Source organism: Triplophysa dalaica, chromosome 10 (genome assembly GCF_015846415.1).
Source record: "Triplophysa dalaica isolate WHDGS20190420 chromosome 10, ASM1584641v1, whole genome shotgun sequence".
Classification (NCBI taxonomy): domain Eukaryota; kingdom Metazoa; phylum Chordata; class Actinopteri; order Cypriniformes; family Nemacheilidae; genus Triplophysa; species Triplophysa dalaica.
Window position 1 is genome coordinate 13,419,804 of NC_079551.1, and position 15,158 is coordinate 13,434,961.

Consider the following 15,158-nt stretch of genomic DNA (forward strand, 5'->3'; position numbering starts at 1 on the left):
AGAGCAGAGGTAGCATAGATCGAAACACAGTTTAAGTGACCAAGTTTGTGAGCGTGAACAAAGAGAACCCATCACAAATGCCTTTATGGGTTTTTATTAAACTCTACTCTACATGGTAAACAAAATGAAGACAAACAAATACATGAAACACAAATGCGCTAGGATGCGCAGAGAGAGAGAGAGAGAGAGTGAGAGGGCATGGCCGCGAGGCCGGTAAAACATGTCTGAAAACCATTAAAATCATCTTTAACAAAGAGGCACGATCTTAACGCAGCTAATCTATATTTCGAAACGGATACTTGCAATATTGTTGTTGGACCAATATCTGTATGCGCGTTGATGGAAATCTTGAATGGTTTCAGAATGCAGTCCTGTTGAAACGCTGAGTTTGGGTTCTGAGTCCAAAGTTCCATGGCCTAAACGGACCCCCCAGAGGGGAGGTGTCCGTTTGAGTGTCCTTCTCGTCCTCTTTCTTTTCCCTTCCGATTCCAAAAAGTAAACTAACAACTGGTTCGGTGATGGTGTTTTAAATGCATACCTGCCCTGCCCCCAGATGGTCTGCGGGCCAATGCCATGAAAGTGAAAAGGGGGCCTAAGAAAGATCCTTTGTTTCTCATGGCACCTCATTTGCATAGCTCTGACAGTTTGGTCAGTTTGCGTTTAATACCTAAACTTAGTTATGGGCATAGTATGATGTGTGCTATGTTTTTTATAACATAGCTTATCATATAGGGAATTCAAAGATGTGTAGTTACATATGAAACATGCAAGGCATTGAACTGTGAACGTATGAATACGTCAAATGAACCCTGAATCAAAACTTGCATATCTAACAAATACAGAGTATATAAAATAGCACGAGCGACAACACACAACCTAGACATTTAGATAGATTTACAAAAAGGATAGTTTAAATCACATAAGTTCCTATTTTTCAGAGAAGTTTCTCTGGTTAGCCTCAGATGGTAAGTTAGAGATGAGAAACAGACTTAATTACTTACGCTTTGAAGTCTATGAGTCGTAAACATCCTACAGGGAAACGAAATGGTTATCACACTATCTTTGAGAGTTTAAACCCTAAAACCAGACCCCATGGAGCTAGTTCTGCTATGGTCTTTGAAGATGTGATCTTAATACCTAGACAAAAGGGAGTGAGAGGTTGAATGGCTTGATCCATACACTACATGGATGAATGCGTGAAGTGCAGATCATAGCGGGTGTGAAGTGTGAGTCATGGCCACTATTCCTGTAGAGGTTTATGAGCTCAGATTGAACAGAATGAAAGAGATCAAAATGATTCAGCGAAAAATCTTCAGGAATGAAGGAATCACATACACTGTCCTACAAGCAAGGACTGCTTGGAAAAAAAACATCCCAAACAACATGGAGGGCGCTGTTAAACTCCATTTGAAACTGCTGGTGCAGAAAACTCATCACTGTTGGGTCCCTGTAAGAAAAGACAGAACCAGTCACAAGGAGAAAAAATAATGTAATGTACACTGAAAATAATAACTTTAATAAAATCCTTGTAACAATTTCTGCTAATATTTTTATGTAAAATGTGTTATGTTTAAGGAATTATTATTTAAAGTAAACAAGTAAAAAACGATTACGTTGAACAAAAACATGTGTCTTCCTCAAACGTCAAAGTTCACAGTCATATTAAAATAGACTTTTTTACAACATAGTTGGTCAAGTGAGAAGATACTACATTTACATTTACATTTACTCATTTGGCAGACGCTTTTATCCAAAGCAACTTACAGTGCACTTATTACAGGGACAATCCCCCTGAAGCAACATGGAGTAAAGTGTCTTGCTTAAGGACACGGCTGCTGGGATCGAACCAGCAACCTTTGATTTACCAGTCAGTGGTTTAACCCACTAGACCACCATCTCCTATACTAGTGGTTACTGTCCAGGCATTAGCACAAGTACTGCTCAAAAAGGGAAATTACATACTTTACATGCAGTCAGATCAAAGCATGCTGGGAACAACAGATCAGCTGCGATGGTAGTTCTACTTAATTTTACCAATTAAAATGGGTTTAACATAATACAATTGAGTTAGATTCACTTAATTGTTTGTTCAGTTAAGTAACACAATTCTATTAAGTATATTTTTATTATTTCATATAACATTGGCCTAATGGTTTTTGGATATTTTACAGCAAAATTCTTACAAACTCTTTGATTTGGTTTCACTCATACAAGTACAGTATCTTACCATATCATTGTTCAAGTCATTCAAGGATATCACCTCTTCTTCATGGACTGTAAAATAAAACCATACATGTAATACAACTGTAAATTAAATATGTGACAAAATGGACAGTGATTTTTTTTTGGTTTCGTTGGTGGGGTTCAGATCTCCACCTTCTTGCAGAGTCGAGTTAGGCAGTAAGTATGTTTGTATGATATAGTTCCGGAATATTGTTCAAGCGAGCAAACTTACTAGATGTATGGTTCATGACAATTACCATATAACATTTTCCCAAGCATGAATCTGGCAGCAACAAGCACTCGAACACAACCAGCTCAGAATCATGACGTCCGAAGTGGAAATGAACAAAAGGCAGCATAACCGGACAGTTGACATCAAAACTAGGAGAAAAGTATGTGTCTCCGTAATGTCTGTAATACTTACATTCCTGTCGTTCTTGTCTATTGATCCGACAGTGTTTGACTACAATCCAGTGCCTGAACAACTCGACCAAACCAGCTGCTGCTATCAGAATGAAAACAATAACCGCCAAGATGACAACCAGGTCAATATGGTGTAAATCTAGAAATAAAACATAAAAGGTTTGGGAAAGTACATTTAATTTGAACATTTTTCAAACATGTGTTGGTTACCTGTTTTTTTAACCCATATTTATTTAAAGGTTCAAACAAATCAGTCTTTGAAAATCTGAGTAAAATCTGAGTGTTTGGAACATATATGGTCAGATCAGATAAGCAAAATATCTAAATAAACAAAAATTAACGTCACACTTGCAACAATGCTGTCAGCAGCTGATGTTTGATACAACAGTTCTCTTGCTTGTGGTGCAATTCCTAAACATCACCAGTGACATGCCTTAATAAATATTATAATAACTAATATTATAACTCTTCACATACCTAAACATGGCTGACAGACATGATTGATGTGTAGATGTTGTGTGTGGTTTCTGATGGGATTGCTGATGACACATCTGTATGTGTTTGTATCCTGATATTCCACCTCCAGAGGTAGAGAGAGTCTGATGTTGAGATCAGACACACTGATGCTGGACAATAAACTGTTTCCTTTGTACCAGGAGAGACTCACATGTGTCACATTCATCACTGAACACAACAACACACATTTTGACACTGAAGATCTTTCTGATGATGAAGAACATTGAGAAGAGTTTCTGATGATGACAGGAACAGGCAGACGAGCTGGAAAACAAAAAAGAAAATAGTAGAATTGTAATCTGTTTTATTTCTCATTAAGAAAAATCTATGATCCATAAGGCTTGAAAAAAACTGAACTCACCATAGACAGTAACATTGAATTTCTTTTCTGACGTCTCTCTGCTGTTGATGATCTCTAGTTTATAAAGTCCAGTGTCTGTGATTCTGATGTTTGTGATGGTGAGAGATCCAGTCTGACTGTCCAGCTTCAGTTTGTCTCCATATCTTCCAGTTTCAATGTATGTATTGGGTTTCTGTCTACGAATGTCAGCTATGCGAATCTCTTTAGGTCCAACTAGCCACAGTATCTGAAGGTCTTCCTGTACGTCAGTAAGATCAGTGTTTAGAGTGACAGGATCTCCCTCCATCACTGACACAGACTTCACTTCAACACCAGACAGGCCTGCAGAACATTTGGAAAAATATCTCATTGTCACCAAAATGCAGAAATTATCTTTGCAGACTATTTGGTGATTATGTGAAATGAACTGGTTTTGATATTAACCCAAATAATATGAAACAAGCAGATCTGGTAAAGAAAAAAAAAGAAAATATAATTTTAAATTAGAGGTTCATTTTCTACATAAACTATGAATAAAAAGTTGAATGAGAGAAATGTATTCAAGTTTCCATGACATCCTGGTTATTGTTTTTCACACCCGGTTACCGAAAAGAATAAGATGTCACAACATAATTATTTCAAGTATTTAGAGATATGAAAACAAATATCTAAACTAATGTTTACGTGTCTTCTGGCAATAAAGAATTCTTGAGAGATTTGATAGAAGAGAGATAATATGTCAGTGTGTTCACAATAACAGTAGCATGCTAAATGTGGAATGCTAAATTAGCGAATATAAAAAATCATTGAATCCTATAAAGTGAACCGTAGAGAATGTGAGATGTGAATGAGCTTTGCTCATTTAGTAAGACTGGTTGATTCAGTTGACTATTGTGGGCTGAAAAGTGTCTGCCAAATGCATACATGTAATTGTACTTAAAAATGAAAGAAATGCTTTATTTGATAAAAAAAGTTTGGTTGAATAAAACTTAATATTTTAATAGTTTTGTATAACTTAATAATTGTAATTTTCATCTAAATCCATTAGAAGTTTTAATATGTCAAAGTCACTTTGGTTGAGCCACTTGGTAGCACGTGTTTGTTTACAAGATCAGGATGACACCACCTCCGCCTAAATTTGACACAGGAAAACCCCTGTCCAGCCACACCCAAATACTTTTATCCACCACTGACAAGATCAATCACGAATCATGAAGAATGTCACTTCTTTTGTAAGTCCTTTGTAAAAATGGTCCTGTAAACAATTCCGGAAATTAAATATATATAAACAATTCAAGAAATTAAATTATATATATATATATATATGTGTGTGTGTGTGTGTATACACAAATCAAACCATAATAATTACATTTTTAAACATTTTTTGATGTTTGTAGTCACCTAAACAATGTTTAATCCAATAGGTTGACTTCAGGATACTTTGTGCAAACAAAGGTCTCTTTTCCTTACAGAGAACATCCCACCGAGTTTGCATATCTAAAACCCCCCAACGACTGCAGATTCACGCTTTCACATTTGTGTCCATCTTCCCATCTCCTCCGCCTTTCAGCTCAGAGCGCTCTAAAACTCATTCATCAACTAAGAATGTGGTTATATTCACATACAATGTGCTCATTCAGAATGAATGCATAGGCATGTATGTTTGTGTATGCCTTCGGGGCTGCTTATGAAAAAAAATGTTTATATATAAATATGCTTTTCCAATAATTTTATCTCATATGGCGATCGGTGTGCGTATCGATGCGTTACTAAACTGACCAAAAGCAGCGGTTCCAAGTTGATGAACCAAACAGCACTGTAAGTTAAACCACAGCGTTTGTCGTTTCATGTAAATCTTTACAAATAATTTCTTACCTTCCACAATCAATAGAGAAAATACACAAAGCAGTATAAGTGGCATCCTGATATCCTGCAAGTTACGTTGGTTCTAATGAAATAAGACAGAAAACGTTCCGTTTGAAGTCGCTCCACTCTTGGCAAAGCTAACACCTGACAGTATCAAAGAGGGATGAGTACAGACACTTACTTCACTGCACTTTGGAAGAGGAGAAAGGAGTGCATTACTTCAGGCCACTCCCTTCAATCGATGACATTTAAAGCCGTCCCTGTGTGGCAGGTGCTGCTCTGCACACACGTGATCCTATCTAAACTTTGCCCTTATACATCATCCGCTTCAACCCAAGAATGTGTGAAATCACTTTCGTGATAACATCTATGTTCTATGTATACGCACAGAGATAGTGTGACAAGAGATGGTATTAAAGGCCTTTATGATTGTGGTGAAATGGGATGGCTGCAGTGATGCCACGCCCAGTGGCGGTTCTACATTGAATCACTCCCCGGGCGAGATCCGCTCTGGGTGCCCCCCCATCTACTCCCACCCATCCGAGAGAAAAAAAGCCATGTTTTACCATAACTATATAAGTGTAAGACGAACCTTATATTTCTCAATTGCACAAATCCTTCAACAGAACATTTTAAAAACACAATTCTGCACAAATCAGTATAAGTTATCAGAACTTAAATATACTCTATGTACATAAATGTTGCAACATATGTACATGATGTACATATGTATCATGATGTAACACGACCAGAGAACAACAACATTAAAATATTAAGAATAATATACAAATAAAATATAGAAAAAATATTCTAAATAGCACAAATCCTTCATCAAACAAAAGCAAATCTAATTATTACACTATTGCACTAAGAACAGAAAACACAAACTAAAACCTGACCTTTCTGGCCTTCCTTAATGCAAAATCATCAATAATGTCATCATACGAAATCTGCCCCCTATTGAGTTATTGATACTGATGATAGGAAGGCCAGTGAGCTGTTCTTGAGACATGGTTGACCTCAGGTATGACTTGATCAACTTTTGAAAAGCTCCTCTCTGCTTGAGCCACAGTGACTGGCAGAGTAAGTGTAATCCTGAGAGCAGTCCAAAAGTTGGGGTAGATCTCTGATAGATCCTTATCATGCATAAAAGTGATAAAATTCAAGGAGGCTGATGGTTTTTGATGGCTGACCAGTGACAGAGGATTCTCCAAAATACTTTAGAAGTGCCCATGAATTTGCAATTGAAATTGACATCAAAAGACAGTAGGCTACAGTATAACTCTTATGAATTGCAAATTTAAATAAACATGCCCTTACATGCCAAATGTCTGTCATGACTCATTAGACGCTTTATTAATCTAATCTAAGGGAGGAACAATTAGCTCCTTGGTTACTGCCTCAAATTATATTCTTTGACACGCAACAGAGTTATAGCAAATGTTTGCCTTTGAACACATCCAGACATATGTTAATTTCGTTGGCTAATTACAGGGCCCAACATTAACCCCAATGATGGAAATAAATAATAACTTTACTTGTAACAGTTTTGTTGCAAAGCACAATCTTATGGTGAAATTAGATCTCGTGTTTGTTGAGTTAAGACCGAATTATTGTTGTATAAGCATCATAGCAAGAAGGCTAACAAACGTAAGAGTTAACGTTACCACCCATTAACATTAGCCCTTCATTGATGATGGATAACGTCACCGTAATCATACAGAGAGAACGTAGTTACATACCTTTATCTTTTGCTCCTTTCTCCGCTTCTACTTTGATTTTTTCTTATATTGGGCACCTGACGGCTTAAACCTTTTTCTCTCCATCGCTTTCATGTTTATCTGGCACTCGACAATCAAGACTAAACCACTTCACCTCCACATAATCGTTTTGGATTAACTTTTTTTATTAGCCATTTCACACACAATGCAGAAAAAAAACGTGGAAAAATAGGCCTGTGCTTTAAAATTATGAATGAAATGTGCGTTATTTAGAAGAAAGTCAAGGTGTGACTGATTTTAGCCCACTAAATGGGCCCCCCTCCTTGTCCGCTCCATTTGGGAGAGGTGAACTGTCCATCAGGGGATCAGCCCCTCCCCTTTACACTTTTCACACAGCTTCTGCGCTTCTCAGCAAGCAGGGGCGGCGATTTGCCAATTCCCCACACAGAACAGTTATATTATACATAATAGAAACCTGCTTTGCGGCGCGGATTATTTTTCTTTTTCAAGTGCTTGTGCCGCCCCCCACGTGTCGTGAAAATTTGGCGCCCCGGGCGGCTGCCCGGTTCGCCCGTGCCTAAAACCGCCACTGCAGAAACCATATATCACTTTTGGCTCCCTGTAAGAAAACACAGAACCACTCATAACAGGAACAAGGACTATTAACGTAAGTATGTTCCTATAAAGCATTCAAGACACAAACGTCACTATAGGGCTCATTTTGTTCATGACCATGTTGCCCGTTTACTTTAACGGCAGTCTATTTGACAAAATGCAGTTTTCAAAAACATTATTACAAAGTGCGTCATTCATTACTGGTCAACTCTTGTTTGTATGGTGTTAAATTAAAAATATAAGTACAGTATCTTACCATATTGTTCAAGTGATTCAAAGATAGAGTCTCTTCTTCATTGGCTGTAAAATAAAACCAAGTGATACAACTGTAAATTTAAAATGTCAAAAAGTGGACACTCATCTGTTTGTCTCGCTCTCATCGAGTCTAAACTCATGAAACTATCTAGTGTCTTGAGCACAATGATTTGTCATATTTGCTTTAATACTTACATTCCTGCGGTTCTTCTTTATTGATCCGACAGTGTTTGACTGCTACAATCTTGACAAAACAGACCAAACCAGCTGCTACTATTAGAATGAAAATTACTGCTATGATGACAACCCGGTCAGTATGATGTAAACCTAGACATAAAACAAAAAAGGGTTTGAGTAAGTACATTTAATTTTAACAAACATTTTTTCAAAACATGATGTGATCGTTACCTACAACACATGAGACTAAACAGTTTTTTGACCCATAATTTTTAATGTTGGTAACCAAACAATGGCGGTATATCGATTCACTTGCATTTGTTTTGTGTCCATACAATAGCAACATTTTAAAAACATATTTTGTGTTTGCAGAACACTGAGGTTGAGTAAATGATGAACGGATTTTCACTATGAACAGTGTTTGATCCAATAGATTGCTACTTTGTGCAAATATTTCTTGTGATGGTGTTAAACATGATCAAACTATGGTATCCCTTCAGTACTTAAAAGTACTTTAATTGTATTTTAATCAGCAATATTTCATTAACTCAACTGAAGAATACTGTGGGCTCAAGAGAGTTCCACGTATTACCGATAGATGGCGCAGCTACATCATTCATACAGCGTTGTCATTCATCTGCATGTAAGGTTTATGAAAAAGCAGCATTTTTCAGTTTTATTCCTTTTACATTTATGTATGTAATAAACCCTTTATTCCAATCTGCATTATATAAGAGGACTATGTCACCATTTATTTTTGTTTCAAGCCCTTGAATCGTGGAATTACAATTATAATAGTCATTTTAGCAACCGTCCCATTACATCGTAGTTGTTATTAGTTTTTTTGTATATTTTTGTTTCTATTTTGTTAAATTGTCCCAACGGTGTCTTCCTTGTATATCTTTCTTCTAATAAGTTATGTTTTGTCTCAACAGTGGTTCCTTGTGTTGATAATACAGCGAGATGATGAACTTCCTTAAGTTAACAATATACGGCGAAATACTTTAAGAGACGATTCACATTTCGCACGGAAAACGCTCACGTTTATTGTCACACCACCAACCACATGTGCCATGCATTGCTGCGTGAAATGTTTCGCCGTGAGTGCGCCGCGCAGTCTTGCGTCCAGGAAATATACATGGCTATTTCTACTACTAGAACTATGGTTGAAGTAAGGGTTCGTCATCCGCGGAGTTGGATTTTGATACTGAAACCACGCACCCAGACTTAAAAAGTTGGCGGCGTCTCGTCAAACCTTGCGTTGCTTGAAATAATAGCGTCAACGTTGACCATTTTGCAAAACTGAAACTTACGGCACTATAAGGAGATGTGTTCGGTTAACAGTGAAATAAGAAAATAACACCGCGTGAAAATGTACAACATAATAAATAACAACCATTGCAGTTCTAAATGTGTCTCCATGTCAGATGAACTGTTCTGTTTTGTCCATTATTAATATAGAAAAAGGACGCTAACGAAGTTTCAGCAGTTTTAAGAATGAGCTGCTTAGATCAACTCAGGTAAACGGCATCGTATGTAAATCACAAACAAAAACTTGTCTTACCTTGTATAATGATTTGTAAGACCATCACACAAAGTGGTAATAGTGACGATATCATATCTCGAAAATGTAAGACAGACTGCAACTCCACGTATCTTGGCAGATTTTCTGTGTGAAGAAGCGTCTTCTCCGGTTCTCTGGGTGTGTTAATGAATGGGGTCAGTGTCTAACAGAAGGGTTCAGAACAAAACTTGATAAACTAGCAGGTGATTTATAGAGCAGGATTTGTTGTATTTGCTGTAATACTTACATCTCTGTCTAGATTGTCTAGTGGTCCAACAGTGTTTGACTTCAACAACAATCAAGAAGAAAACCACCAACACCACCACCACCACTACTGCTACTATGATGGCACAGACATGTGAACGTTTGCTGGCAGTCGCATCTAGACATGGAACAAGCATTTCACATTTTCACACACATCTCGTGCTGGTCACCTGCAACACACATGTTTGCGATCATCATTTAATTGCCCAAACAAAAATTTTATTTGAACACAATATCAGACAAACTGTCCTCTTTTTGCAAACATAACTAAACGTACAGAAAGAAAAGATCTAAAAAAACATGTCCTTCCTTGCGTCCTTTTGTAACTTCAAGTGTTCTTGTGCGACATGTCATTTACTCTTATTTTTGCGGTGGAGTTTCCTGGCAAAAGAGAGCAGCGATTTACCGTAAGCGATCCCCTCGCAGACCGCATATATTCTAAGATAAGAAGTGTGAAAAGTGAGATGTACCGTTTGGTATAATTTGGGACCCTGAATCACAAAACCAGTCCTAAGTAACACGAGAACATTTAAAGAGTTTTCTTCCAAAAAGGGGTTAACTCCGTTTTAAATATTTTTCTAAAATCATGTTTTTTTATTGTGCTAGTAAACTGTTCTTTAAATTATTATGGCTTGACTCATAACAAACTCCGAGTTTGATTCTTTGATCAAACTGCATAATCAATAAAAAATCAAGTTATTTTACATTAGGGGATAGCCCTGTATTTTTTGAGGCTCTTACATTGAATATCTGAATATCATATAATGCACTATACTGTATGATGCACAATATGATTTGATTCTTGAAGGGTAGTTTGGAGATCTAATGTGTTGATTAGCCTAATGCACTCGGAAAATTATTATGACACTGGAACTGTTATGTATTGTGTTAAATGAATATCAATATACTTCACTCATGTAATGTGGAATGTACAAATGAACAGTTTCTTAATAAGCCAGCTAATAAAGGAAAAATGTTCAGTTTGTCTCCAGAATGAATGTAGTGCAATTATGAGTTCAGGGCCTTCCAGAATAAAGTATTGTCTAAGGACACAAACTTAAAGTTCTTACTTACTTGTACATGAAACTTATTCACATGGTGCTTCTATCAATCAAATTGGGATTTTTTTCAACGTTGTACTTCCAGATGGGTGACTTTCTCTTGCAGGTTTTACCAAGCGATGATCTTGGCCTCCACCCACACAGTGAAGTGTTATACTTTAGGCCAAGGTTTTTTCACAGAAGTTTAATACACTTAAGACGTCAACACCAACCTCACTTGAATTTCGACACCAACACCAACTCCGTAGTACTAAGTGGACGCAAAACACACAGAAAACACTTTCTACGTAGAAAACATGACATTACATTTATACATAAAACAGAAAATAAATCAACATTCTACTTTGCCTGCTTGTGAGTTAAGAGCGCTTTACACAATCTTCTTATATCTTAATAAAACCGTCATACACTTTCAAGGCAAGGCAAGGCAAGTTTATTTATATAGCACATTTCATACACAAATGCAATTCAAAGTGCTTTACATAAAATGATTGACAGAAAGAAATAAAACGTATCTTTAAAATGCAAATGATTTAAGACCACAAAAACTTTAGATTTTAAGAAACAGTAAAACAGCAATAAAATTGATTAAAAATGTGACTGTATATATAAAAAGAATAAGAGCATAAAAATAAATGAGAAATAGAAGTGCAGTTGATGTAAACCAGCAAAGTGCTCAGGTTGTGAACAAGTGTGTTTTTAATCTGGATGTAAAAGTAGCTACTGTTGGTGAACGTCTGATGTCTTCTGGAAGCAGATTTCAGTTACGGGTGGGGTAATGACTAAGAATCTTCAAAGAACGCATCAAATGCATCAACTAAACATTATAAAATTGTTGAAATATAACAGAAAAACAAGACCATTTGACCACGGACAAATATTAGGTTTTTCTTTTAGGCCAAAACTCATGAGCTTTTAAGTTAAAAACACACAGGTAGCTCCAAGTAAGTTTGATTACATTTGAGATTTAACTGACCTGTTTGATCTTAAATCTCACTGTAAACATCAATAAAAGATTTTACATGACAAATGATCATGGTATAAGCGGGATAATCCACAGCTAGCAGTGCGTTAAAGGCTTCGCTTCGGGTGGTTCTTGGCGTCGTGCATTAAAACCCTATAACGTATGGCTAGCTGTGGATTATCCTTGACTTGTAACAGTGTTTGAAGTCTAAATGGATTCTCTATATGAAACCACAGTGATAAACACGTATACACACATTCTGCACATACTGGTGAGAGGAAACTGATGTGTTGTGCAGAGAATACAATTCACCACTTTACCACTACTTACTAGTTTGTTTTTTTATTTCAGAGATTCTGCGGCGGTAGAAAAACACAAAAACACCAACAGCTCCAGACAAGGCCAGCAGAACAACAATAACTATACCTGCTACACCACCTGAAGACACACCTGATGCTGGAGTGAGAAACACACACTGATCTTAAACACTAAACCTATTGAAGATGAAAGTTAGTGTACACTCTCTGGCAACAAAAGTTAAATAAAGTATGAAAGCACATGAGCTGTTTATAGACAACTGATCCAGATTCAATACTCACCACAAACATTCATGATGTATCTCATGTATTCGGTCCTCCCCCTGCCACTGATCTTTTCTTTATAAAGTCCAGAGTCTGTGATTCTGGCGTCTGTGATGGTGAGAGATCCGGTCTGACTGTCCAGTTTCAGTCTGTCTCCATATATCTCATCATGACTAAATGTGGTCTTATTGTCTTCTCTGTCACCCTTCACTATAAGAATACTGTCATCTCCAAACCTCCACACTATCAGCTGTCACTGTCAACATCTTCCATCATCAGATAGGCAGGATCTCCCTCTGTTACCGCACCGTCTTTAATTCACCTTTTTCAGCTTCGATCAAAAACGGAGAATCTACAAGAAACAATTTCACATACATAAATTATGTCTGCACAACTTTACAGTCAGTTAGCATATAGTTTAATACTCACTATATGCTGTAAGATGGAATTTCTTTAATGACGTCCCGATGCTGTTGCTGATCTCTATCTTATAAAGTCCAGAGTGTTTGATTCTGCTGTTTGTGATGGTGAGAGATCCAGTCTGATCATTCAACACCATTCTGTCTCTGAATGCTGGAATCACTATATATGATCTTATCTCTGTTGATTCGAGCTATGGTAAAGCCATCGTCTCCAAACTTCCACAATGTCAGATAATAGCTCTGTATGTCAGTAACATAATTGTGTAGAGTGACAGAATCTCCCTCCATCACTGACACTGACTTCACTCCATCTGGATCAACACCAAACACACCTGAAGAACAAACTGGGACAATTCATCATATGGAAAATAATTTTGACCTTTTTTGAACAGATGATGAATGAGAAAAAAACTTATAAAGACTTTACGTGCCAAATTATAAGGTTTATGAACACTTAAGAAACATTTCACACACAAAAAAAAGATTTGTCATGCTTGTTATGATTTGCAAAATGATGACTGACTTCTGAAATATATTTTGATGGCTCATTTTATTAAAACTTTATTATAACATATTATAAAAATTGTAAATTCTAGCTTGGTTATCTCTTATGTTTATTGTATGAATGTAGAAGATGTTAAATAAATAAATAAAGTGATAGCTACTCTGTAGGTAAAGTCACAATGTGGTTTAAAGTTATAGTCTGTATGAGCCTCTACAGGTAAAACTAAAACAAAAAGTCTTAAAGACAAACCTTTTTTATAGTAAAAGTGTTCTTCATATTGACGCAAAGGAGCCATTTAATGACGATAATAATTCATAAAACTGCTCATTGCTTCTCACAACAGCGACCCAGAACTACACCGACCAGATTTTAGTTTCTATAGACATTCACATATTTTTTTGGTTTCACTGGGCGGTGCATATAATTTTAATATTCATGAGTTCCTTCTAACTTTTCACTTTGTCATTTCTATTCAGAGCAATCTAGCGATCATTTCATTGTCTCTTTATTATATTTTATGCCATGGTCCATGACTCACTTTACCCTCAGCTGATGCTAAGGAGCTATTTCCAATTCTAAAGATATTTTTCTAGCTATTTTTTAGATAACTACGGACGCAAGTTGCGTATAGCCTCTGCACCACCAAGGGTCCCCCTTGGGCACCAAATCAAAACACTATAATGTAAGGAAGTTACAAGATTTGTATAACTTGTGGAATAATACTTAATATTAATACTTAATTTAGTTTGCCAAATTATGTAAGTACAGATTTACAAATTCAGTATTTAAATTGGTTTGACGTTCGATAGTTTAAGTTAGGGACCGTCACCAAAGTTACATAGACAACACTTTAATATACACATTTCTAACTTCAATAGCAGTTAAAGGGAATGACTTAAGGTCACAAAACCAGGTGTACAGTGTTCATGTGGGTGTCAGCTATAATGCACAACACTGCAATCCACTGTATGTTTGCCCACGATAATTATGTCATCACATTTAGAGAGAATATATGTGTGTTTTCATATTATGCTTAGCTTTCTGGAGTAATATATTTTTAACATTTATTGTTTTTGTTAATCACTCCTTTGGTTAGTAAAAACACACCGCATTTACAGTTTTATTTTGGAAGCAGGGTTCCAGAGCCACGCATTACTTTAGGTAAAGAATTATTTAAATTTTTATTTCTTATAGTTTACAGTTGTGTGTATCTAAACTTATCTATGACAAGGGCCCCAACAAAGGCCCCAGACGTCTAGGATAGCTCTGACTATGTTTACTCAAAAATGAAAAAGCTAAAACATGACCATCCATCTGAACATCAGTCTTGATAAAACATGCCATAAGGCAATTTCATGCAAATGTTAAATTTAAGATGAAGAACTTACGTTTTTACCAAAGATTTCGACCATACCGGGCCGAGGGTAATATTTGGTGGTTTAAAGGGAATCTTCACCCAAAAATGAAAATTCTGTCATCATTTACTCACATCCGAGTTGTCCAAGTCTGTTTAAATTACTTTGTTTTGATGAACACAGAGTAATATATTTGGGAGAATGCTTATAACCCGACAGATCCCCCTCATCCCATTGACTCCCATAGTAGGAATAAATACAATCGTAGTCAAAAGTCACTTTCTGCTGTCGTACATTCTTCCAAAT

At 36.5% G+C, this 15,158-nt stretch overlaps 1 protein-coding gene across 1 annotated transcript; it reads right to left on the reverse strand.

Annotated features, from left to right (window-relative positions):
• Positions 1–1,433: 1,433 nt before the first annotated feature.
• On the reverse strand, positions 1,434–13,129 carry LOC130430629 (hemicentin-1-like). The gene is made up of 7 exons (XM_056759789.1): positions 13,000–13,129; positions 12,893–12,922; positions 12,589–12,780; positions 3,524–3,844; positions 3,124–3,426; positions 2,648–2,785; positions 1,434–1,447 (listed from the first exon to the last, which is right to left on the reverse strand). The coding sequence occupies exons 1-7, from the start codon at positions 13,127–13,129 to the stop codon at positions 1,434–1,436; spliced, it is 1,128 nt and encodes a 375-aa protein (XP_056615767.1).
• Between the last annotated feature and the right edge of the window lie 2,029 nt (positions 13,130–15,158).